Source organism: Pantherophis guttatus, chromosome 1, assembly GCF_059756535.1.
Source record: "Pantherophis guttatus breed Tessera chromosome 1, ASM5975653v1, whole genome shotgun sequence".
NCBI lineage: Eukaryota > Metazoa > Chordata > Lepidosauria > Squamata > Colubridae > Pantherophis > Pantherophis guttatus.
In genome coordinates, this window is record NC_142063.1 from 22,559,621 (window position 1) to 22,582,593 (window position 22,973).

The 22,973-nt window shown below is 43.7% G+C and overlaps 1 protein-coding gene across 6 annotated transcripts in view; it reads left to right on the forward strand.

Moving 5' to 3' along the window:
- Positions 1-22,973, forward strand: part of MAST3 (microtubule associated serine/threonine kinase 3) — a 77,538-nt gene that overhangs the window by 11,824 nt on the left and 42,741 nt on the right. For 2 of the 6 annotated variants that reach the window (XM_034437568.3, XM_087894516.1), the window contains exon 1: positions 20,613-20,954. The exons of 2 other annotated variants lie outside the window; for them this stretch is intronic. In XM_034437568.3, the coding sequence (XP_034293459.2) occupies positions 20,896-20,954 (59 nt within the window). In that variant the 5' untranslated portion in view covers positions 20,613-20,895. Of the gene's footprint in view, positions 1-2,722; positions 2,933-5,936; positions 6,015-20,612; positions 20,955-22,973 lie in introns of those variants that run through there. 2 more of the 6 variants (XM_034437565.3, XM_060694157.2) reach the window with 2 other exon arrangements.

Below are 22,973 nucleotides of genomic sequence, written 5' to 3' on the forward strand. Positions count from 1 at the left end.
AATATATAAATGTGGCCCACCAAATTAAAAGCTAACAGACACCCAATTTAAAATTCCTATTAGGCCAGCCCGGCTTGTTGGAATAAAAGAGTCTTCAGGGCGCGGCGAAAGGTACGCGGGGATCATACGAACCTCTAGGGCAGCTCATTCCAGAGGGCTGGTGCCCCCACAGAGAAGGCTCTCCCCCTGGGTGTTGCCAGTCGACATTGGCCGACGGCACCCTCTGTGTGGGAGCGTATTGGCCGGTGGGAGGCTATCGGTGGCAGAAGGCTATCACGTTATCTTCATCACTGATAGAAGTTGTCCTGAAAGATCTTTGAATATTAGTATTATTAGAATTATAGTATTATTAGAAGTTGTCCTTTTGTTTAATGACGGGTTTGCACCACACTTCGTGGCAGATTATTCTGCTTAATTGCTTTGTGAAGCAGTTGTGTCTGTAGCTGTCCAATTTACTTTTAGTATTCCTGTAAATCTAAGTGGGGGAGGAGGGGTGGAATTGTCCATAGAAAGATGACGGCACCAATGGGTTGGTTTCACAGAGCATTTAATACTCTCCTATTGTCCCTCTATCTTTTGTTAGAATGTTTTGGGTTTTGAAAATAATGTACGAAGAATTGTCATCCGATGTGCAAATGTACTTCCTACTCTGAAGGTTATTGGACTGGATACCAATCGTGCTGAGCATTGCATTCTTATTAAATCACAATCTTGGCTCCCCTTCCCCATTCTTTTATTATGCAGAGCTGTTGTTTTCTTTGTAAACTGGCTTTTGACACACATCTGCGGGTGGGAGATGTGGATGACAGTATGATCTCAAAAAACACAGAACAATCAAACATCTCAGTCTTAAGTGTGGAAAGTACTGAATATGTTTTCCTGGGCAACTTGCTATAATGCACACCCAAGAAAAGAGTTCCTCTATCGAGGTAGAGAGTGCTTTCTTCAACATTAATTTTGAACTTGTAGGTACAGGTAAGTCCTCAACTTACAACCATGTAACGACCGTTCAAAGTGCAATGGCACTGAAAAAAGTGACTTATGACTGGTCCTTGCCATCATCGTAGCATCCATATGGTTGCATGATCAAAATTTGGGCACTTGGCAACCGGCATGAATCTATGATGGTTGCAGTGTCCTGAGGTCATAGGAATCACCATTTGTGACTTTCCCAGTCAGGTTCCAGCAAACAAAGTCAATGGAGAAAGTTGGATTCATTTAATGACCGTATGATTCACTTAACAACTGCAGTGATTGCTTAACACTGGCACAAAACATTGTAAAATGAGATATGACTCGCTTAACAACTGCCTTGCTTAGCCACAGAAATTCGACTCCCAATTGTGGTTAAGTCAAGGCCAGCCTGTACATCCATAATCTGGAGAAGTAGTCATGGCATATGAAGTATCTCTGTGCATATCTCTTTATTTCCTTTTATAGTGACTTCAATAAACCAATCGACCTATGGCCTTCTGGAAACCACCCTAAGGATCAGAAAATGCCTATTTGAAACAGAACAGCTTTTTGTACATATGCAGGAAGTGCTTTTTAAAAATTATATTTATTGGCATTTTGAAATAGCATGACATGCCTGGTCTATGATCATAATAAAGATTGGCCTGATTTGATTAAATGGTATTAAGCCCCACTGCTGGTTAACATCATCATTTATTTGAGCTCTGCTGTGATTTTCTACTTAAAAAGGGGTTCAAGGCAGTTGAGATTAGCACCTCTAGGAAACCAGTGGTGGGTTGCCGCCGGTTCGCACCAGTTCTATAGAACCGGTAGTAAAACCGTCGGGAGGCTCCGCCCACCGACCCCGATGTCATCAAAATGCTTCTGCGCATGCGCAGAAGCTTCTGTGTGCGGCCCCATTGCGAAACGGTAGTAAAGGTAAGTAGAACCCACCCCTGTAGGAGACCTTCAGTCTCTTCCCTGCTACAGGTAGTCCTCAACTTAAAACAAAGCATTTAGTGACTATTCAAAGTTACAACAACACTGACTGAATAAAGTGACTTATGACCATTTTTCACCCTTACAACTATTACAGCATCCCCACGGTCATGTGATCAAAATTCAGATGCTCGTCAACTGACTCACATTTCTGACTGTTGGCGTGTCTCGGTCACCCGATCCCCTTTCGCTTAAAACAATTGTTTTACAACAACAACTTAACCCCTGCAGTGGGGTCCCTTTAACAACGGTGGCAAGAAAGGTGGTAAAACGGGGTAAAATTCACTTAACAACCAAAATGTGGGGCTCAGTTGTGGCCGTAAACCAAGGACTATAGCTGTACGGTACCAAACCCTGGAAAAAAGCATTTAAAAAATGCCAGTGCCTCACTCCTTTCTTAGCATTGTCAATCAGAAAGGTTGGCAGTTCGGCGGTTTGAATCCCTAGTGTAGGTCTCCTGCGTGAGCAGGAGGTTGGATTAGATGACCTCCAAGGTCCTTTCCAACTCTGTTAGTGTTAATGTTACATTCTTCCAAAAAGGGTCAGCATTTCTGGTCAGCTAGAAATTACCACCAGCTGTGGAAATTTGGTATTATTGGGGGGGGGGGGCGGCAAGAACTGTACATATGCTGCTAACCTTCCCCGCCCCAGAGTCTGTTTCACCCCCTTTTAAAGTCGGGGGCTAAGATTGGGGAGAGGAATAGCTCCGCGCGCGCGCGCGGAGGGCTCTTCCGCCGTCCCCCCTTTTCCCCTCCGAGGGCCGCGGGGGAGGAGTGGCAGGTGGGCGGGCAGCGGGGGAAGCCGGCGAGCAGCCTCGCCTCCTTTCTTGCGGCTGGTTCCCTCTCACTTGCTGCCCGACCGGGTTGGCGGGCAGAGAGAGAGAGAGAGAGGCGAGAAGGGCGCGCACCGTCGGGGCGGCAGCAACAACAATGCAAGCGCGCCGGGCCAAGCTGAAGATTCCCTCGCTGACCTTGGTGGAGTAAGTGAGGAGGGGCTGTGGAGTGGGGGGGGGTCCGTGGCCGGTGGAGGAGGGAGGGAGGGATTGCGGGGGGGGGAGGGAAATCTGAGATGAAGGCAATGGTTTTTTTGGGAGGGGAAGGACGGACCGGAGGGATCAAAGCACCCGGGACAAAGCTGCGTGAGGTGGGGGGGTGGCGCGAACGCGGGTGGGCGCTTCTCCCTTCTAGGGATTCCTTTCTTCCCCGCGCGCTCCCTCCTTCGATCCAGGGGTCTCCAATGACGCATGTTTCGGTTGCCAGGGAACCAGGTTGGGAGGGAGGGAGGGGGCGGGTTGTTCCCAAAAAGAAGCGAAGAAGAGGCTCACCTTCCTTCTCCACCGTTTCCATCTCCTGGCCAGCAGCTGCTTTAAAACTGAGGTCTTCCCAGCGTCCCTATTCAGCCACCCTGTTTCTTCGCCTCGCCCCCCCCACTCCCCACTCACCCCAATAATACGTAGTTTTAACAGCAGCTGCTTGAGAGTAGAAAGGAAGCAGGTGTACTAGACCTGCCGGATTCCTCTCCCTCCTGTACCTCCGTCCTAAGGAAGGGAGGAAAGCCTCACCTGTTGGATTTCCGCTTGCTCTTTTACCTTTTGAAGCGTCCACCTGCCCAGTTGAGGAGCTGAAAAGGGGAGATGGAGGAAGAATGGGGTGGGAAATGTATCTTGTCTTTTTATGTGCTCCGAGAGAGCGTATGCACCAAAGACAAATTCCTTGTGTGTCCAATCACACTTGGCCAATAAAAAATTCTATTCTATTCTATTCTATTCTATTCTATTCTATTCTATTCTATTCTATTCTATTCTATTCTATTCTATTCTATTCTATTCTATTCTATTCTATTCTATATTAAACCTTGCAAGATTAGGGTTTGGTAGGCTTTCCTAATTTAAACAGCAAGAGTAGCTATGTATCAGGAATCTGTTCCCCCCCCCCAGCAGCCTCATCAATATCTGGCAAGCCCATCTCTCCCCTACCCTCCCCCCCCACAACACCTTCTGTTGTAATCCCTCCCACACAAATTTTACCCCCAATTACTTGATCACAAAAAAAAAACACCCGGCTTCTTGTTGTTTTGGTAATCCTTGGATTTCCATAGTTTCAGAATCACACAGCTCTGGTTTTAGGATTGTCCAGCTGAAAGAGACCTCTGAGATCATCTAGTCCAGCCCTGCCCAGGGCAGAAATTCTGACATCATCCCTGACAAATCACTTGAAAACCTCCAGTGATGGAGCCCCCACAATGTCAGAAGGCAGGCTGATTCACCACCTAATAACTGTCATTCCTCCTTATTTCAAGTGTGGATTTACTGTTTGGATCTAGTGTAAAGCTTCCAGCATAGATTCTTATCCTGCCTTCAGGAGCTGTGGACATTTTCCCTTGACAGCCTTTCATATATTTCCTGTCTCCCCTTCTTGAGGCTAAACCCACCTAATGAATCCAACTTTCATAGGATTAAGAGAGCTGAGTATGTATAGCCTCAAGTCTTTTTGTGATGGAATTTAATAAGAGGAATGAAGGAATTCAACACAGCGTCATTTCAGGGTAGATAAATAAAATTGAGAACAGGGTTCAGAGTTCAAATTCTAAAGCTTGGCAAAGGATAACCCAATTTCCCTTCTAGTTGGGAATGCACTAGCATCTTTCAAGGCAGGTCACTAAGAAAGAATATACGGCTGAATATAGAGAGCCAGTTTTTGTTTTTTTTTAATTTGATTTATATGCCGTCCTTCTCCGAAGACTCAGGGCGGCTTACAATGTAGAAGCAATAGCCTTCATACTTTTGTATATTTATACAAAGTCAGCTTATTGCCCCCACAAACTGGGTCCTCATTTCACCTACCTAAGAAAGGATGGAAGGCTGAGTCAACCTTGAGCCTTGGCGAGATTCGAACCCTGCAGTAATTGCAGGCAGCTGGTCTTAATAAGCTTAATAACAGAGTGCCTTAAACCCCTGTACTACCAAGGCTCTTAAGTTTGGTGTAGTAGTTAAGGCATCAGGCCAGAAACTGGGAAGCCGTGACTGTCTATGGAGATTCTCAGTCATCCAGGTCATGGTTGTCCCAAAGGTGCTTTTTTCAAGAGGCAACTGGACTTTCTGGGTTTTCTTTGAAGACGTTTCGCTTGTCATCCAAGAAGACTCTTCAGCTCTGAGATTCTTGGATGAGAAGTGAAATGTCTTCAAAGAAAAACCAGAAAGTCCAGTTGCCTCTTGAAAAAAAACACCTTTGGTCCAGTTTCTAGTCCAATGCTTTAACCACGACACCAAACTGACTCTCTATATTCAGCCATATATTTTTTCGTAATGATCTGCCTTGAAAGATGCTAGTGCATTCCCAACTAGTGGAGAAATTGGGTTACCCTTTGCCAAGCTTTAGAGAAAAAAACACACCTTTGGGAGACCATGAGTTCTAATCCCACCTTAGGCACAAACCCAGCTGGACGACCCTGGACCAGTCATTTTCTCTTTGGTAGAGTATTTTGGGAAATACTAGGAAAGAGGTAATAGGAAACTTCTGAAAAACTTGCCAAGAAAGCTACAGGGACTTACCCAGGAAGTCTACAAGAACTGGAGATGAATATGGTCAGCTACAGATCATTTTGTGGCTTTTGAGCTAGTCTTACCCAGACTAGTACAGATTCTGAATGATGTCAGGTAGTCCAGGAAAGGAAAGCTGATCTGGCAGGCCCTCTTCCCTGTGCTCCCTGACACAAAACGTTGTCTTCAAGAGTGGTAGAAAGATCATTAGAACTTGAAGGAAGGATGAAGCAAGTGGATTATAGAAATGGGAGATGGCAACACTTTGTCCTATGCTCAATATGGTAGCAACCTTCTTGGGACTGGACTTGTTGCTTAGAGCTTGAGAAGGAATTGAGGGGGGGGGACCAAAAGGGCCCCGCCACTGTCAGAGGAGGGTCACTGCTAGGAGACCTCTTCGCATTATTCACCCACCCTTCCTTTGGTTGCCTCTCTTCCTTTGCAGCTTGTCACCCGGTAGCCAGAGCCCGACCCTTCTCAGCCCCTGCAGTCCTTGTAGTCCTTTGACTCTGCATCCCTGGAGGTAAGAGAGACGGTGCTTGTGGAGGTGGGGAGGGCCACTGTCCCTTCGGATTCTGAGAGGAAACCTTCATTAGAAGAGGTACGGTAAATGGTGGAACCAATTTCCTACAAGGCCACCTGCATTTACATCAGGCAAGCCTGAGTGGCACATTCTGTTGCTCCTCTCACGTTCATGGCCAAGTTCTCCTCTAGTTGCATTGCTAAAAAGATTAATGAATAACATTGCTGCACAGCATTATCTCTGACGCTTGAGGAGGGGGGCTGTTGGCAAGCAGCAGAGAAACAGCAGGAAAAGGTGAACGGGCAACAGCAGTGGGAGGGGAAAGGAAAACATTGTTTACTGAGCTGTTGGACTAGGGTTGTTGTGTTAATTATGCCACGATCTGATTCTGCTTGTTCAGCTGTTTTTATCTTGATGAACTGAAAATGCATTCTGGATTGGGTCTGTTCCTTATTTCCTGCCTAAGAAATTAATTTTCCCCCATCTCACTCTAATTAAGCAACAGGGTTGTGCTTTGTATGATGGGTAGCAGGAAATGAGATTTCTCTTTGACAGCCTGAACTAAAAGGAAAGCAAACTCTTGCAAAAGGAAGGTTTCTATTGCGTTTTTGGCGTTCTCTGCAGACATTACTTAGCCCATGACTGAAACATCTGCAGGAAAACAACCAGGCTCAGAGTATACGAAAAACCCAAAAGTTTAACCCATATAATTTCTGGAATTGGAAATTTTCTACAAAAAAAGTAGCAGGGGCTATTTTGAATCCGCTATGGGCAACCATTGTGCTCTTACAAGAGTCTTTAAGCTAGTTCACTTTTTCTGAGTACAGAGTTCGTTTCCTTTTCGGAGAAGGCAGAAGAATATTTTGAAATATTTGCATGTATTTAGAAATATATAGATTAATCATAGGCATATGTATACAGATAAAATACACAAACCCACATTAGATTTCCAGAAGGCAAACAACCTCCCCAAATGCTTGTAATTTAACTGAATTTTTTAAAAAATGCGAGCTACATTTTATTGTTCTTTCCATATGCAGAAATCTGCATCTCTCAATGGTCAAGGCTAGGTTGTAAGGCCTAGATTAATACAAGTAGAGTGAATTTTCTTTTCTTTACTCTCCACATATTGGTCATAACAGTTGTGGGTTATTTGGTTAAGTTAATGTGATCCATTATCTCTGTAATATTATGAATAATGATGGAGGCATTGCATTGGGGAATAATGAAATGTTTGCCAACAGGAACGGAAATCTGTTTTTTTCCTGTGACATTTTAGTTAGTTATATCAGGAAGAGGAAATCTTTAACTTGTTATTTTTGTAGAAACAGCACAGTGCTATTATAGGTTCATTAAAATCCTTTTATTTTGGATTTTGGGATTACTCAATATAGCAATCGAGAGGAAAAGTGAGGGGGAAAGGCTTAAATCAGTGTTTCTCAACCTTGGAAGCTTGAAGATGGGTGGACTTCAACTCCCAGAATCCCCCAGCAAGCGCTGCTGACTGGGGGATTCTGGGAGTTGAAGTACACCCATCTTCAAGCTACCAAGGTTGAGAAACACTGGCTTAAATACATTTAGAAGCTCTAAATAATAGGTATATCAATCATTGCCCTGACTTACTCATTGACCAAACAATATTGAAAGATGGGAGCAGATGGCTTCTCACCAAATAATTGGACAAAAGAGTACCTGTCAGTACCCTGCTAACTTATAACTGATACGGGATAATTATTTATTGTTTGCTTTTTAAATATGAAAGGTAGGAATCGGGGAATTATCTATTAATTTGCAAAGGCAACTTCTGCTTGCCTCCCTCACTGTTTGCTTACACAGGTTGTTCATTAAAATGTATTTTATATTGGTTGTGGAATTTAGCTGTTCCTGATACAGAATTACATGAGCACAGAATTTTGATATGAGGAATGGAATAAGTCAGAGTCTTGGAAGCAATAAATTATTTCCATTTAATTCTTTTGCAACATATTCTTACATTTTGTTTTGTAAAATGTATTTTTTTTATATTTTATTTATAGATTATAGAGTTGCTTCATGAAAATCTTCTTTTCAAGGAAATTGTTTCTTTCTTATAAATGTATTTACTAGAGAATCAGATGAGTGCAGTGGTTAAGATAGTGGGCTAGAAACTAGGAGACCGTAAGTTCTAGTCCTATTTTAGGCACAAAGCTAGCTGGGTGACTTGGAGCCAGCCATTCTCTCTTAGCTCTAAGAGACTTGTTTCGAAAACTGTTGCCAAAAAATCTGCAGGGACTTGTTCATGTAATCTACAAAAGTGAGGACTGACTTAAAGGCACAGAGAAAAAAAATTATTGATTAATAATCCTGTATCACAGGGGTCCCCAACCTTTCTGGCTTGGCAGACTGGTGGAGGTGGCAGGTGGCAGCAGTGTGGGGGGAGAGAGGCTGGTTTCACGTGCACGCTTTCCCAAATGCAGCTTCGCGCATGTGCATACATATGTGCACTTACCTTCCACTTCCATGGCTGAGTTCTGAATGGGCTGTAGTCCGGCACAAGGCCATGGGTCAGGGGTTGGGGACCCCAGATGTACTGCATCAATTGGTGGGTCCGTGGCTCAGAGTTTAAGACACTGGGCTTGTCAGCTGGAAAGTTGACAGACCAAGTTCAAGACCCGAGCAACACCCAATGGGGTGAGCGCCCGTCCTCGCCCCAGCTCCTGTCAACCTAGCAGTTTGAAAGCGTGCAAATACAAGTAGATAAATAGGTTCCACTTTGGAGGGAAGATAACAGTGTTCCATGATGTCATGCTGGCCACATGAGGGCAGAAATATCTTTGGACAGTGCTGGTTCAATGGCCTTGAAATGGAGATGAGCACCGTCCCCTTTAGTCAGCAAAAACTAGTGGAGTAAAATCCACAGGAATTGCTTTACCTTTACCGTATCAATTGCTATAGATACAGGGGTGTCAAACTGGCGGCCTGTGGGCTGGATGCATCACGCAGAGGCCACACCCACCCTTTGCCTCCGCAAAGACAAAAAAATGCCGGGATATGTCACGTGGCGCAATCGAGGTTGACACCCATGCTATAGAACAGGGGTCTCCAACCTTGACAATTTTAAGCTTGGCGGACTTCAACTCCCAGAATTCCCTAGGCAGCAAAGCTGGCTGGGGAATTCTGGGAGTTGAAGTCCTCCAGGTTTAAAGTTGCCAAGGTTGGAGACCCCTGCTATAGAACATAAGCAGTATAAAACATCCAGGTTCTCTTGTTGCAGATGAAGTTGGACTGAACTCCAGAAAGATTCACTTGAATGATTTCCTTAACCTAAACATCCTGAGTGGTAGATGACATGTGGACACATGAGCTAGGGGGTTATTTTGCAGTTTTTGTCTGATGTGGATTCTTTTAGACAGATTCCTGCACACACTTTTTTGCAGCATTTTAGAAGAGGCAGCTTAGACCTTAGACACAGGGACAACTGTGTGAACCTGCCCCACTCATATTATTTAATGACCCTATAAACTGTAGATCAAAATAAGGGAGTCGCTTTAGACATTGTCCCGTCTGACACCTAGGTTCTAGGAACATAGGTGTGCTCCTGAGCAGACCTGAGTAGGTATGGTCAGCTATGGTTGGTGACTCCAGGACCCTTGTTATCTCTATGGAGTCCTTTCAGGTGAAAGAGAGATCTTTAAGGAAAGGTATTTTCAGAAATCAAAACTAAGCACTCAAGATCTATGCTTCTGCCCACTGAACACCTGCAAGAAATTCTAGGTTCTTCCATGTACATCTAAAATCAGTGTCATGCCTCTGTAGCCCTACAATCTCAGAACTTGCATAAGACTTTGGAAAATAGAGCCGATTCCTATCAACTCTTTTTGGAAGGGAAAAAGCAAAGATATTTTTGCATCACAGTGTTTCCTTTGATGCTTTGCAGCAGGCAGCTTCCCATTAGAATTTCCACTTCATCCTATATCCTGTCTGCCTCTCTCTGATAACCAAGGGAGGATGGCAACTTGCCACCATCATGTCCCTCCCGCAACATTTTTTCAAGTAGCCCCGAAGAGCTGCCTCGTCCAACAGTACCTGATTGAACTTTCCCCTTTTTCTTTTCCTTGCTGCAAAAAGGAAGTGTGTAGGGGAAGAATAAAAGTGGGCGCCAAGTGCTGGTGTTAGTTTTTTTTATGGGAATGCTGGCTCGATCCATGAACATTGTATTGGCAACACTAGCATGATGATGTCAACCTAGGTGATGTTTGGTGGTCCTGGGGAAGTGCCTTCTCATCTATAGCAGAAAGGCAATTGCAGAGGGAGCTCTGACATTCTGCAAGGAGGGAACAACTAACAAAATGAAATTCAATGTAGAGAAAAGTAAAGTCTTACACTTAGGCAAGAAAAACCAAAAGTACACATATCGACTGGGTGAAACCAGGCTTAATAGCAGTAACTGTGAGAAGGATCTTGGAGTCATAGTGGACAACCAGTTAAATATGAGCTAATAGTGTACGGCAGCAGCCAAAAAAGCCAATGCAATCCTAAACTGCATTAACAGAGGGATGCAATCAAGATCAAGTGAGGTACTAATACCACTCTATAAAGCCTTAGTAAGACCACACCTAGAATACTGCATCCAGTTTTGGTCACCACACTATTAAAAAGATGTTGAGACTCTAGAAAAAATGCAGAGAAGAGCAACCAGGATGATTAGGGGACTGGAGACTAAAACATAGGAAGAACAGTTACAGGAACTGGGCATGGCTAGTCTACTGAAGAGAAGGACCAGAGGAGACATGATAGTAGTCTTCCAATATTTGAGGGGTGCCACAGAGAGGAAGGGGTCAAGCTATTTTCCAAGGCACCTGAAGGCCAGACAAGGAATAATGAATGGAAACCGATCAAAGAGAGATTCAACCTGGAAATAAGGATTTTTTTTCTGTCAGTGAGAACAATCAACCAATGGAACAGAAGTTGCCTTCAGAAGCTGTGGGAACTTCATCACTGGAAGCTTTCAAGAACAGACTAGATTGCCATCTGTCAGAAATGGTGTAGGGAAGTGTTGGCGAACCTTTTCGGCACTGAGTGCCAAAACAGGGGCATGCGCATGCATGGTGGGGGGAGCCCAGGGGAGCGACGGAATCCTGAAGAGCAGCTCCCCAGCACGCAAGCACGGGACCACTGGAAATGGAAGAGCAGTTCCCCGGTGTGTATGGATGTACCAGGACCCTGGTCTTCCAGCTGGATGGCATGCTTGTGCGCGCCAGAACCTGGAAGAGCAACGGGTGATGGCTGGCGTGCCCGGAGAAATAGCTTTGCGTGCCACTTCTGGCACACGTGCCATAGGTTTACCATCACTGGTGTAGGGTCTCCTGCTTGGGCAGGGGGTTGGACTAGATGACCTACAACAAGGTCCCTTCCAACTCTGTTAATCTGTAACTCTCTAATAAAAGATCCCCCAAATTTCTACTACTTAAATTGAGCAAATAGAAAAATATGGGGTTGTTGATTTGTGAATTGTGGTTCAAATTGTCTCATGGGACATACTTCCAGGTACTCAGAAAGAAAGCAGAGAGTTAATCAACAGCAGGCAAGTACAATAACTTTAAGATGCATGGACTTCAACTCCCAGAATTCCACAGCCAGCATGATCTAGTATAGGGGTCTCTCCAGACTTGGCAACCTGGCATGGCTATATACCAAAGTCGCGCTGAACATTGTTACCTTCCCACTGAAGTGGTACCTATTAATCTACTCGCATTTGCATGCTTTTGAACTGCTAGCTGGGCAGGAGTTGGGGCAAGTAATGGGAGCTCACTCCGTTGCGTGTAGCTTGGGTTTCGAACCTGGACTGTGAGCTCTGACAAGCTCAGTGTCTTTAACCACTGAGCCATTGTGCCCCCTAAATGTATTGTAGCTCTTGCTCATTACCATGCAGAGTGCAAACATTTCTTATGTAGGCAGCATTTCAGTATAATTGCTGAGAACCACAATTCACCCTCCTTCCTGTATCAAAGAGTTCACTAGCTGCATTAGCTGACTTGCATTTCTGACATCTTCATGGATTTGTTTATAAAAGATTTGTGGATTCACTGTAACTTAATTTCAGAGAGTGCCTTATCATGTAATGCCATAAGGTAGCAGGACCTATTTAATCTTTGCTATTTCAACCAAACTAAACACAGTCTAGCCTGATTAATAACTGGATGAAAGAGCACAAGAAAATCACAGAACTGTTGGCTAATTTAGGAAGTTGAAAAGATGTTCTGAAGGAAGAAATTTCAGACCACAGTTCTGTTGTTGCTAAAGAAGCTATAAAGCTATATGCTTGTGTGGTCAGTAGCTGTTAATGCCAGATATTTCTTTAACCTTTATTATAATGAAACATTGTCCATAAATATGTAAAAACAACAGTAAAGATCCAAAATATACAATAAGTACAAAGTAGGCATCCAGAATCCACCATATGCTGTAATGTATTAAAAGATTAAAAGCATGCCTAAAGTTTTTGAAAGCTTACTGTGCTTTTATGCTTTTATTTCTTATTGTGGTGGTCCAAGCACTGTAGAGAAAGGATGAAGGAGAATATTTGGTTAAATAAATAAGTAAGTAAGTAAGTAAGTAAATGGATGGATGGATGGATGGATGGATGGATGGATGGATGGATATAGCAGTGATGATGATGATGATGTTAGAGAAAATACCTGGGAAAATTTAGAAAGTCCTTTATCTGCAGCCAAAAGGAAAGGGAGTTCCATAGATAGGCTGGTGGAGCTGAAAATGTTTTCTCTCTGAATCAATATTTGTCAACCTTGGCAATTTTAATATGTGCGGCCTTCAGTTCCCAGAATTCCCAGTCAGATTGCCAATTCTGGGAATTGAAGTCCATGCATCTTAAAGTTGTCAATTTGACAAACTCTGCTCTGAACAGCCACCCGCCCACCTTACTTCTGATGAGGAAAATTGGCTTCATTCTATTAACGTAAGAAGTTCCCCACAGATCCAAACAATTTTTTTCCCAATGTTCGGGTTTTCCAAAGGGAGGCAATAACCATAGAAGACTGCAGGTATGGAATCTATGGGGTGTTCGTATGTTTCAACATGAATGCAACAAATCTCATTTGCACTGTTGTTCATCAGCAATTGAAAAAATAACTTTGGAATAAGTTCTGTAAGATACTTTTTTGTGTGTGCTTTCGATTCCTGGAGACTACCTGTAGACAACTTTGCAGTTTTCTTGGCAAGATTTTGGAAGTGGTTTACCATTGCTTTGTTCCTAGCCTTAGAGAGAGTAATTAGGGCAAGGACACCCAGCTGGTTTTGGGCCTAAAGTGGGAGTAAAACTCAGTCTCCTGGTTTCTAATCTGGTAACTCCACCACTAGACCAAATCTACAGCAGCCCCCAACTTTTTGAGTGCAAGGGACCAGTTCCATGGATAGAGGTTTTTCTACGGACCGGAGGTGATGTGATTTCACACACTGGCTGCATTCCGTGTGTGTGCGGATGGGGACTCACTTTTTTGCACGGCCCAGTTTCTGGTGCACCGTGGACTGGTGCTGGCCAGTGGCCCAGGGGTTAGGGACATTAGCCAATTTGTAAAGACAGGATTATCAACCACTGAGTTGAGTACCTGCTTTGAGGTTTTTGGTCCCAGCATTTTTTCAGGATGGAAAAGTTGCTTGCTGAAATCTTGAACAGTGGTGGCAATTGCATTATGTTTCAGTGAGCCAAGGATCTCACTTGTTATAAAGCAACCTGCAGTGTTCCAGTGGGGTGAAGCCCATAGACACATTCCAGGCGTATGAACTCAGTGTAAGCTCTGCGTTCATCAGCAATCTACCTCTGAATACCAGTTCGTGACAAGAGGCTTTCGAAACCTGCTTGTTGCCTTCTTGGAAGTACCCACTAGGGAACTCAATGTTGCACTACATAGCTCTGTAACAGAATAGCAGAATAACAGAGTTGAAAGGGACCTTGGAGGTCTTCTAGTCCAACCCCCTGCTCAGGCAGAAAATCCTATACCACTTCAGACAAATGATTGTCCAATCTCTTCTTAAAAAACCTTCAGTGTTGGAATACCTGCAACTTCTTGGAGGCAAGATCTATAGAGTCTGATCCAGTTGTTCTTTTATTTATTCTTATTTTCTCTTCTTTATTGAGAAGCACATTAAATATTTGGAGGTAGAGACAAACTATAAGGCAGCTGTGCATTATTTATGATTATTATTATTATTTATTATTTATTTCATTTTTATACCGCCCTTCTCCAGCAGGACTCAGGGCGGTGAACAGCCAAGGTAAAACATAACATACAAAGTTTAAAAACAGTTTAAAAGATATTAAATGATTTCAGCCCACAATTTAAAACAGTCCAATTAAAATCAATTACAAATTAAAATCGAAAGGATGGGATCAAGCCAGCCTGGCTAGATGAAATAAGTGAGTTTTAAGGGCCCAATGAAAAGTCCAGAGGTCTGGTATTGTGCGTATCTCTGGGGATAGGTCGTTCCAGAGGGCAGGTGCCGCCACAGAGAAGGCTGTCCCCCTGGGGGTCACCAGTCGACATTGTCTGGCCGACAGCACCCTGAGGAGGCCCTCTCTGTGCGAGCGTACTGGCCGGTGGGAGGCTATTGGCGGCAGAAGATGGTCTCGTAGATACCCCAGCCCTAAGCCATGGAGCGCTTTAAAAGTGGTCACCAACACCTTGAAGCGCACCTGGAAGACTACCGGGAGCCAGTGCAGCTCGCGCAGGAGAGGTGTCACATGGAGCGCCCCATTGCTCCCATGTGACACCCATAATCCCATAATCCCCTGCGCGGCTGCATTCCCATAATCCCCTGCATGACCACATTCTGGACCAGTTGGAGCCTCCGGGTGCACCCCAAGGGGAGCCCCATATAGAGCCCCATTTGTGCCCTATTTCCTCATATCATAAAAGCCTTGGCTGTCTACTGCAGGAAACGTTTAAAGAAGATGAATCCATCTTGATCTAATCCAGTGGCACCTCTTTCTTTTTTTATATATGAGGTGGAAAGTGATGAAATGTCAAAGCTTTCCATTCCCTCTGCCTTTTAGCCAGCTTGACAAAGAGCTAAGTTATTTTTAAAAGTGCTAGTAAAATGCCATGGAATTGGGAGGCCCTAAGATCGACTGCAGTGTGGTGCCATATCCTAGTATATACAGTACAATCGGTGAGCAACAAAATTTGTCTGAGCGTCTGTTACACTGTGACTGATCCTATCTTGCCTGTTATTTCTCAGAGATGGAAAATAGTGTGCGCTTTGTAAAAAACAGAGATTTTTTTTCAGTATAGCTGTTAAGAAGAGAAAATTATGTTGATACTCCTGTAAAGCATCTTACCAAACTGTGAAGTCAGTGCAAGAATTAACAAGATAGCAATCATTATCTCTTCCCAACCTGTCAGTTAAGGCTATCCATCCATCCATCCATCCATCCAACAATTGAATAAAACAACAAAGATAAAATCCGTATTAAAAGATACATATTATAAAAATGAATATACAAGCTTGCGGCAAAGAGAGGATAATTAGGCTGTAGCCAAATATTTCACAAGGAACAGTTGGTTGTGGCAATGCAAACAGACTGCCTTGCTGTTTTTCATCCTGCAGTGCTTTGGAAATAATTCTGAAAAAGTACTTTGGAGTATCTGAAGTGTAACTGTAAGCTCTGTCTCTAACTCTTTAAAGCAGCTGCCTCTTTTCCTAGAATGGTCCATCTCTGCAACGGCCATGGGTTCCCGGGGGGGGGGGATGTCTACTTTACCATCCCAGACAGGTATTGTGCTTGTGCTCCAAAACACCTTTTTGGAATTGAATCTGGACATTATACAACCCTAAAATACTGCACTTAGAGAAGAGTGATTGCCAAATCTTTTTGTAAGAAGGGGTTCAGTTGACTGCTGGCACACAAGCTGCTGAAAGAAAGCATCAAAAGGCAAAATGCCTGAGACAACTATCTTGCTGTTTTTAATCAGGAAATCAGAGCAAACCATTCCCAGTTGTGTATGTTTGTCTTCCTTGAAATAATGGTGGTGCCAAACTTCTCAAAGAAAGCCAAATCACGTTGTATCCAAATTCAAACCACAAGAAGGAAATGACAGCAAATGCATTACATTCCAAGTGGGTTTACATATCATTCTGCCAAGTCATAATTTGGTTTATTTGCTTCTGGCTTAATGCATTGTGTGAACCCAGCTGTTGTGGTTTACAAGTGCCCCAGACCCTCTTTTCCAATTCCTTATTTGTACTCTGTTGACTACAGTTGCCAAAAAACAGCAGCGTGGCTTCCCAACCATTTTCAGGCTGGAAAATATATCAAATTTGCACTCTAACCCTGCAAGTTTGTTTAACATACTTAAATCAACAATGACAAAATTCTTGCCCCCTCCAGAGGGGAAAAAACTAGAAAGATTGGCTCCATCCCTGTATGGAAATTTTTAATCTATCTACTTGCTTTAATACTCAACATTTATAGTTCTCGCATTCAAATGAACTACAGATACTCTTCAACCTATGTCCATATTTGGGACCAGAACTGTTGCTAGGCAAGGCAGTGGTTAAGTGAGTCATGACCGATTTTATGACCTTTTTTTGCCATGACTGTCAAGCGAGTCATTGCAGTTGTTAAGTGAATCACACATTCATTAAGTGAATCTCATTTCCCCCACTGACTCCGCTTGTTGGAAGCCAGTGGGAAAGGTCACAAATGACGATCACGTAACTCAGGGACACTGCAACTGGTGTAAATACACACCGGTTTTCTGGTGCCTGAATTTTGATCATGTGACCATGAGGATGCTGCAGTAGCCATAAATGCGAGGACCTATCATAAATCACATGTTTTTTAGTGCCATTGTAATTTCAAATGATTGCTAATGAATGATTGTTAAGTTGAGGACTGCTGTATTAAGAATAGTCCTTGGCCCCCAGAAGATTGCACGCCCCTTTTCATGTTCAATGAACCCAGTCAATTGTAGTTCAGCTAAAAAGAAAACATGGCTTAGCATAATGTGTAGTCTGTCAACTTTCATTCCCATCCCCCCAAAATAAGGAAAACTAAACCAGGTGTGGGAGATGACCAGGCTGAGCCTGAGGGAGGGGTCAAACACGTCATCGGTCACGAGTCCTTTCGCACCCACAAGAGATCCAGCCCACTTTGAATTCCTTAGACTCTTATCTACCACCAATTTGTTTGGACCGTTAGTAGCTCAGATTCTTTTAGAGAGCTTAAACTTGCAATAAATCTTCATATCCATTTGAACTGCCCGGAACTTCTGATTTCCCTTAACACCAGCTTTGTGATCTTCACAAAATGTAAGGTAGCCGACCTAAGGTTCAAGTCATGCTCAGATCAGCTCTTTGCTATTATACATACATACAATCAAATATATATAACTGCCCATCTCACTGGTGGCTCACTGAAGGTGTGGCGTGGTGCACAACAAACAGTAAAACCACATATAAAACTATATAAACATCACATTAACTGTAAGTATTATATAAATAGAGTTAGATCCTAAAAGGAAGACAGGAAAAAATGATTTACTGTATATTAGTAGTTTAGGAGATTACGGAAACCCACTTTCTTTGATTTCTTCTTTGGCTTATGTCAGTGTGGAATGTTGACATTTTCATACAAAAAAAATAAAAATAAAAATAAAAAGCCAGCTTGTTCTTGGCCACCAAATCCACCAGCTAGTAGCTAAGGAAAGCAATCCAAATGGAAGCAGCTTGCTAAAGACCCTCCTGAGACTGCTGAGGTGGTTTCATAAACCTTGGCCAGGAAATGAAGACTGACATTTTACTAAAGTAGTAATGGTTCAAGTCCAGTTTGGTAGTGTGTCATTTCTCTCAAACCAACCTGATCTGCTATGCAGTAGCTATGAAGAGGATAGCAACTGCCTGGGCTGCAGACTGTGTAGTGCTGTTGTTCTAAAGGCAACCTCATTGCCATGAACAAGAGAGAGAGAGCAAGAGGAAATCCACTGGGTAACACATGATTTCCTGCAGGGGAGGATATTGGTCCGTGTAAGCTGTACATTGTCGTCCCCATCCCAGGCAGGCAGCCACTGCTCTAGAGAGAGAGAGCCTTCGCCCACTTCTGCCTGACTGCTTGCTATCTCTTTTGAACCCTCTGCCACTGTATGCGTTGCCCTTGGCTGCTGACCTCAAGCTGAGAGGGTTAAAGCTTTGCCTCTTTGGTGGCTGTTGCACACAGAGAGGCAGGCAGGATGTTTGGGAAGGGAGGCTGGCTTGGATTCAGATTGGATCGATTGGATCCATCCAAGCTGAAATTTCCTCATTCTAGGGTGCAAGTTTCTGGAGGACATTAGTCTTTTCAATTTTAGCAGGCGCCATTGGCACACTGAAGTTTAAAGCCAATTTATTTCTTCTCTTTTCAGAGCCCCGGAAGTCTTAAGTTTTCAAATTTAACAAGACAGAATGGGGATGGGTTTGTCCTCTGTTCTTGCTGATGTAGTTCCCTTGCAGATAGCCCTTGACTTAAAATTCCCATGAAGCCTGGATTTATTTATTTATTTATTTATTTTGCTTTAATTTATATGCCGCCCTTCTCCGGAGACTTAGGGCAGCTTACAATGCGTTAAGCAATAGCCTTCATACTTTTGTATATTTATACAAAGTTAACTTATCGCCCGCACAATCTGGGTCCTCATTTCACCTACCTTTGAAAGGATGGAAGGCTGGGTCAACCTTGAGCCTGGTGAGATTTGAACTTGCAGTAATTGCAAGCAGCAGATGTTAATAACAGTGCTTTAGTCCACTGTACTACAGGCTCTGTATTTCCATGACAGTCGCAAATTGAGACACCCATGTGATCATATCCAATTTTACCCCTTTTTTTGCAGTTGCCATTAAACAAAACACCACAGTTGTTAAGGGAAAGCAGTGGTTATTAGGTGAATGTTGTGGTCATTAAGCAAATCAATATATTCCTAAACCAAGCGAAAAAGACAGAAAACGGTGTCATGAATTGCACTTACTTGACTGCAAAATGCTACAACTGGTTGTAAAGGTGAGCCAGTTGCCAAGTCCCCAAAATGTGGTCATGTGACTACAGGAGTGTGTGCAGCTGTTGGAACTCTGGAGCAGGGTTGCAAGTAGCTTGGGGGGGGTGTCCATTGCAACATTGAATGGTCCTTAAGTGACCAGTCATAAGTTGAGGAAAACCAGGCATATTGTCCATTATTTGGTTTGCATTTTTCTTTAGTGTTTTTATTAGTCAATTTTAGTCTTGAATTGGATTGACAGCGGAACGAGGTCAGACACAATGTAATTGCACACAATTTGCAATTATAAGCACATGATGTGATCATGGTGTTGGCTTAAATAGCTTTAAAAGGAATTGGATCAATAAACAAGAAAGGAGATATCTATTTGTGGCTGTTAGCAATGATGAATAATTGGAATAGCCTAGTTCAAAGTACGTCTGTCTGACAAATAATAAAGGAAGGCTTTTGGGCTTTTAAAGACCTCCAGCTATTCAGTGCAATAAAAAGAATTTTGGATTAGCATATCTAATGGGTTTATGTAAGAAAAAACATGTTATTTTTCTCCCCTATTCTGTAAATTAATCCATGTCTGTGTCAATAGCCTGTTTTGTCAGATGTTAAGTTTGGTATGGAATTTAGAACCAAGCAGTTTTCAAAATGTTTTCAGCCAAATGTAAATAAATCCAACTGATAAACCTGATACCACCACCACTTAAATCTAACCATGTCTACTTCTGCAAGAATATTGAGGTGGGACTTACATTTTACCGTATTAAGGATCTTCATTGTTGGGTCAAATTTCTTCAGGACTATTTTAAATAGGAGATGATGATTCAGGATACTAAAGTTTGCGGTACTGATGAGATGATCAGACCTGTTCAAACCTGTTCAAACTGAGCAGAGGGCTACAGCAACTCTCTTAAAGGAAAAAAATATATAACGGTTGCCATGTTTCTAGTTTGGATCATAGATAACAGGAGATAAGATATTAAATAACGCATGGTCTGGAATATGGGATTAATTAAACTTTTTTTTTTGCCTACATTTCATAATATGAAGTTCATCCACTAAATTGAATGGTAGATTTGGGACTCCTAAAAGGATCTATTTCTTTGCACAAAATAGAATTCAACTGTAGAACCCTCTACCATACTGCCAAAGGGTATCAATTTAAATGACTAGACTAGACAATACAGCAGGGTGGTCTGTATGGCCATTAGTTTTGATAGCTGCTTCTTGGCAAGCTGCATTTTTTGAATACCAACTGCCAGGGAGCAACAGTGAGAAGAGGGGCTGTTACAGCTGGCTGGCCTTTAAGTGACCCCAAATGCTGGAGGCCCAAGGCTGATCGGACAGGACACTTTCAGTACCTAGGAACCCTTGAATTTAAAGTTTAGTTTAAGCTGCAATGCAAAGCATGTCACTGGATTTCAGGCCATTCACATTCCAGCCTTGCCTGGAGCACTTCGGTTAATGGCATAATAAGACATAGTTAAATGCTCAATGGAAACTACAAGTTTCTAGTTTTCATAAATGAGAAGGAGGCGCTAGTACCAAAAGGAAACCGTGCAGGGGCCACCTCTCCTCCTCCCAAGGAGCCCCGTGCTTTTTTCCCCAAGGCTGCTGAGTCCAAGTTAACCCTTCTTTCAAATCGGCCGTTTTTGGAAAGCGCCACCGTGCATTCTCCCCGCTGCTGGGATTGAGAGGGGCCACGCGAAAGAAAAAAAAGGAGCTTTGCAAAGATCGAAAGGCGGCGCTGCAGAGTCCCTCCCCGGCTGCAAGACGGGCGGACCTCGGAGGCGGCGGTGGCGAAGACAAACCGGTGGGCCGCTGGCCGGTCGTTTCCCATTGACTGGGAGTGAGTTGGCCGGGGCGCGATGTCCGATCTGAGTTGCTGGGAAACTTTGGCGGGCACCCTCTTCCGGCGCTCCAAGAGGTAGGGAGATAAAGGGAAGGAGAGAAGCGCGCGTAACAATAGCCTTGGTATCCCTCCCCACCCCAACCTCCCCAGCAAAGCGTTTGCTTTCCGTGCGCAATTACGCATCGAACGGGACTGTCTCTGAGAGGGAAGTAGCCAGGCTTTGAAAGACGGGCGTTTGCGGAACGGGGAGTTTGATTTCGGGGAGCGGGAGAGCAGCAAATTAAGGCTCGGCGGTTTGGGGGAAAGCTCCGGGATCTTTCGGATCCGCGCCGCTCTTTTGAGAGCTGCCGGGGCTGCGCCCGCGCCACTTTTCTGCTTCACGGGAGGATTGGCCAGGAGAGGAACTTCTCTTTCTCCCATCCCCCGCCCGGCATCTTTTGTTGTTGCTGCTGCTGGGGATATCCAGATTAGGACATGAGCTGCAGCCCATATTCAGCGGCTGTGATGCAGGCGTGCCTCGGGATGAATGGCTGGTCCCAGGCCGGGCCATTTGAGGTCACTTGATCTCATTTGGATATCAAGCGGTGAAAGGAGCCAAGAGATTTAGGATTAAAAATCCGGCAATCTGCCTTGTTCCCAGCCCTGACTGAACTTTGACTGCTCCGCCCCTTCTGGATCTTTGGCACCATCCCCCAGAGTATCCTTCTGGACTAGTTCTAGGGATTGGGAAGCATTTGTCTTGCATTGGTTCCCCTCCTTTCTCCATGTCAATCACTGCAGGCTAGGTTATGGGGAGGGGGTAAGAAGTCTCCGTAGTGTGGGGTGCCTCAGGTTCCCATCTCTTGCTGCTGCTCTTTAACATCTAGGTGAAACTGCTGGGTGAGGCCATTTAACAATACAGGGTGTGGTATTGTCGTATGCTTCTGATATGATATTCAGTTGTCTCCAACCTTGACCGAACAGGTAATGCCATTGTGATGCTGACCCAGTGCCTAGAGGTTGTGATGGGGAGGAACCAGCTCTGACTCAACCAACCCCTTGGGTTTTTAGTCCTCTTTCAAGATCTAGTGATGTGTTATCTCTGACATGCACTGGTGCACAATCTGAGGACTCTCCTGGACTTGCAGCTTCTGCTCAAAGAGCAGGAGACAGCCATACCTGGGGAGGGGGCTTTGCATTTCTTGCATGCCAGTTATACCATACTTATTCCTGGACCAAGAGGCTTTGTTCATAATCAATCATGTCTTGATCACTCTGCTTAACAATTAATTCCCACAACACTGTCAAATAATTTACTAAGACTATATTACTATTATTCTTCTCTTCCTTACTAGCATCTCTTTCCACTTATTACTATAACCATGTTTCTTGTATCTTTCAATTTATATTGTTTTTATTTGTTTCCTAGTACGATTTGATAGCTTATTAGTAACCTTGACTATTACTAAGTCTTGTATCTTTTTATTATTGATGTATGTATTTTATTCTCTTTGTGTACACTGAGAGCATATACACCAAAGACAAATTCCTTGTGTGTCCAATCACACTTGGCCAATAAAGAATTCTATTCTGTTCTGTTCTGTTCTGTTCTGTTCTACTCTACTCTACTCTACTCTACTCTACTCTACTCTACTCTACTCTACTCTACTCTACTCTACTCTACTCTACTCTATTCTATTCTATTCTATTCTATTCTATTCTAGATCACTTCCTGCCTAGACTACTACAATAAACCCTAGATAGGGCTGCTCTTGATATTATAACTAGTCTAGAATATGACATATCATGCAGTGCCCCTTGCTTCACCCATATTACATGGCTGTTTGTGAATTACATTGGCTTCCAGTTGCAATTCAGGGTGCTGGTTATCCCCTTTAAATCCTGACATGGCATGGGATAAGGTCATCTTTGAAACTGCCTTTCCCTCTCTGCCTAGCACACCAGATTGAAAATTATGGGTGCATTCCGGGTTTTCCCCCCCTTAAACGTTGCCATCTAACAGAACCTAGGAAGCCTGCCTCTTCCATAAAGTCCTTGCAGTTGGAGTGTCCTTCCTTTATGATTCAACAGCTCCCCCCCCACACACCCCGCCTT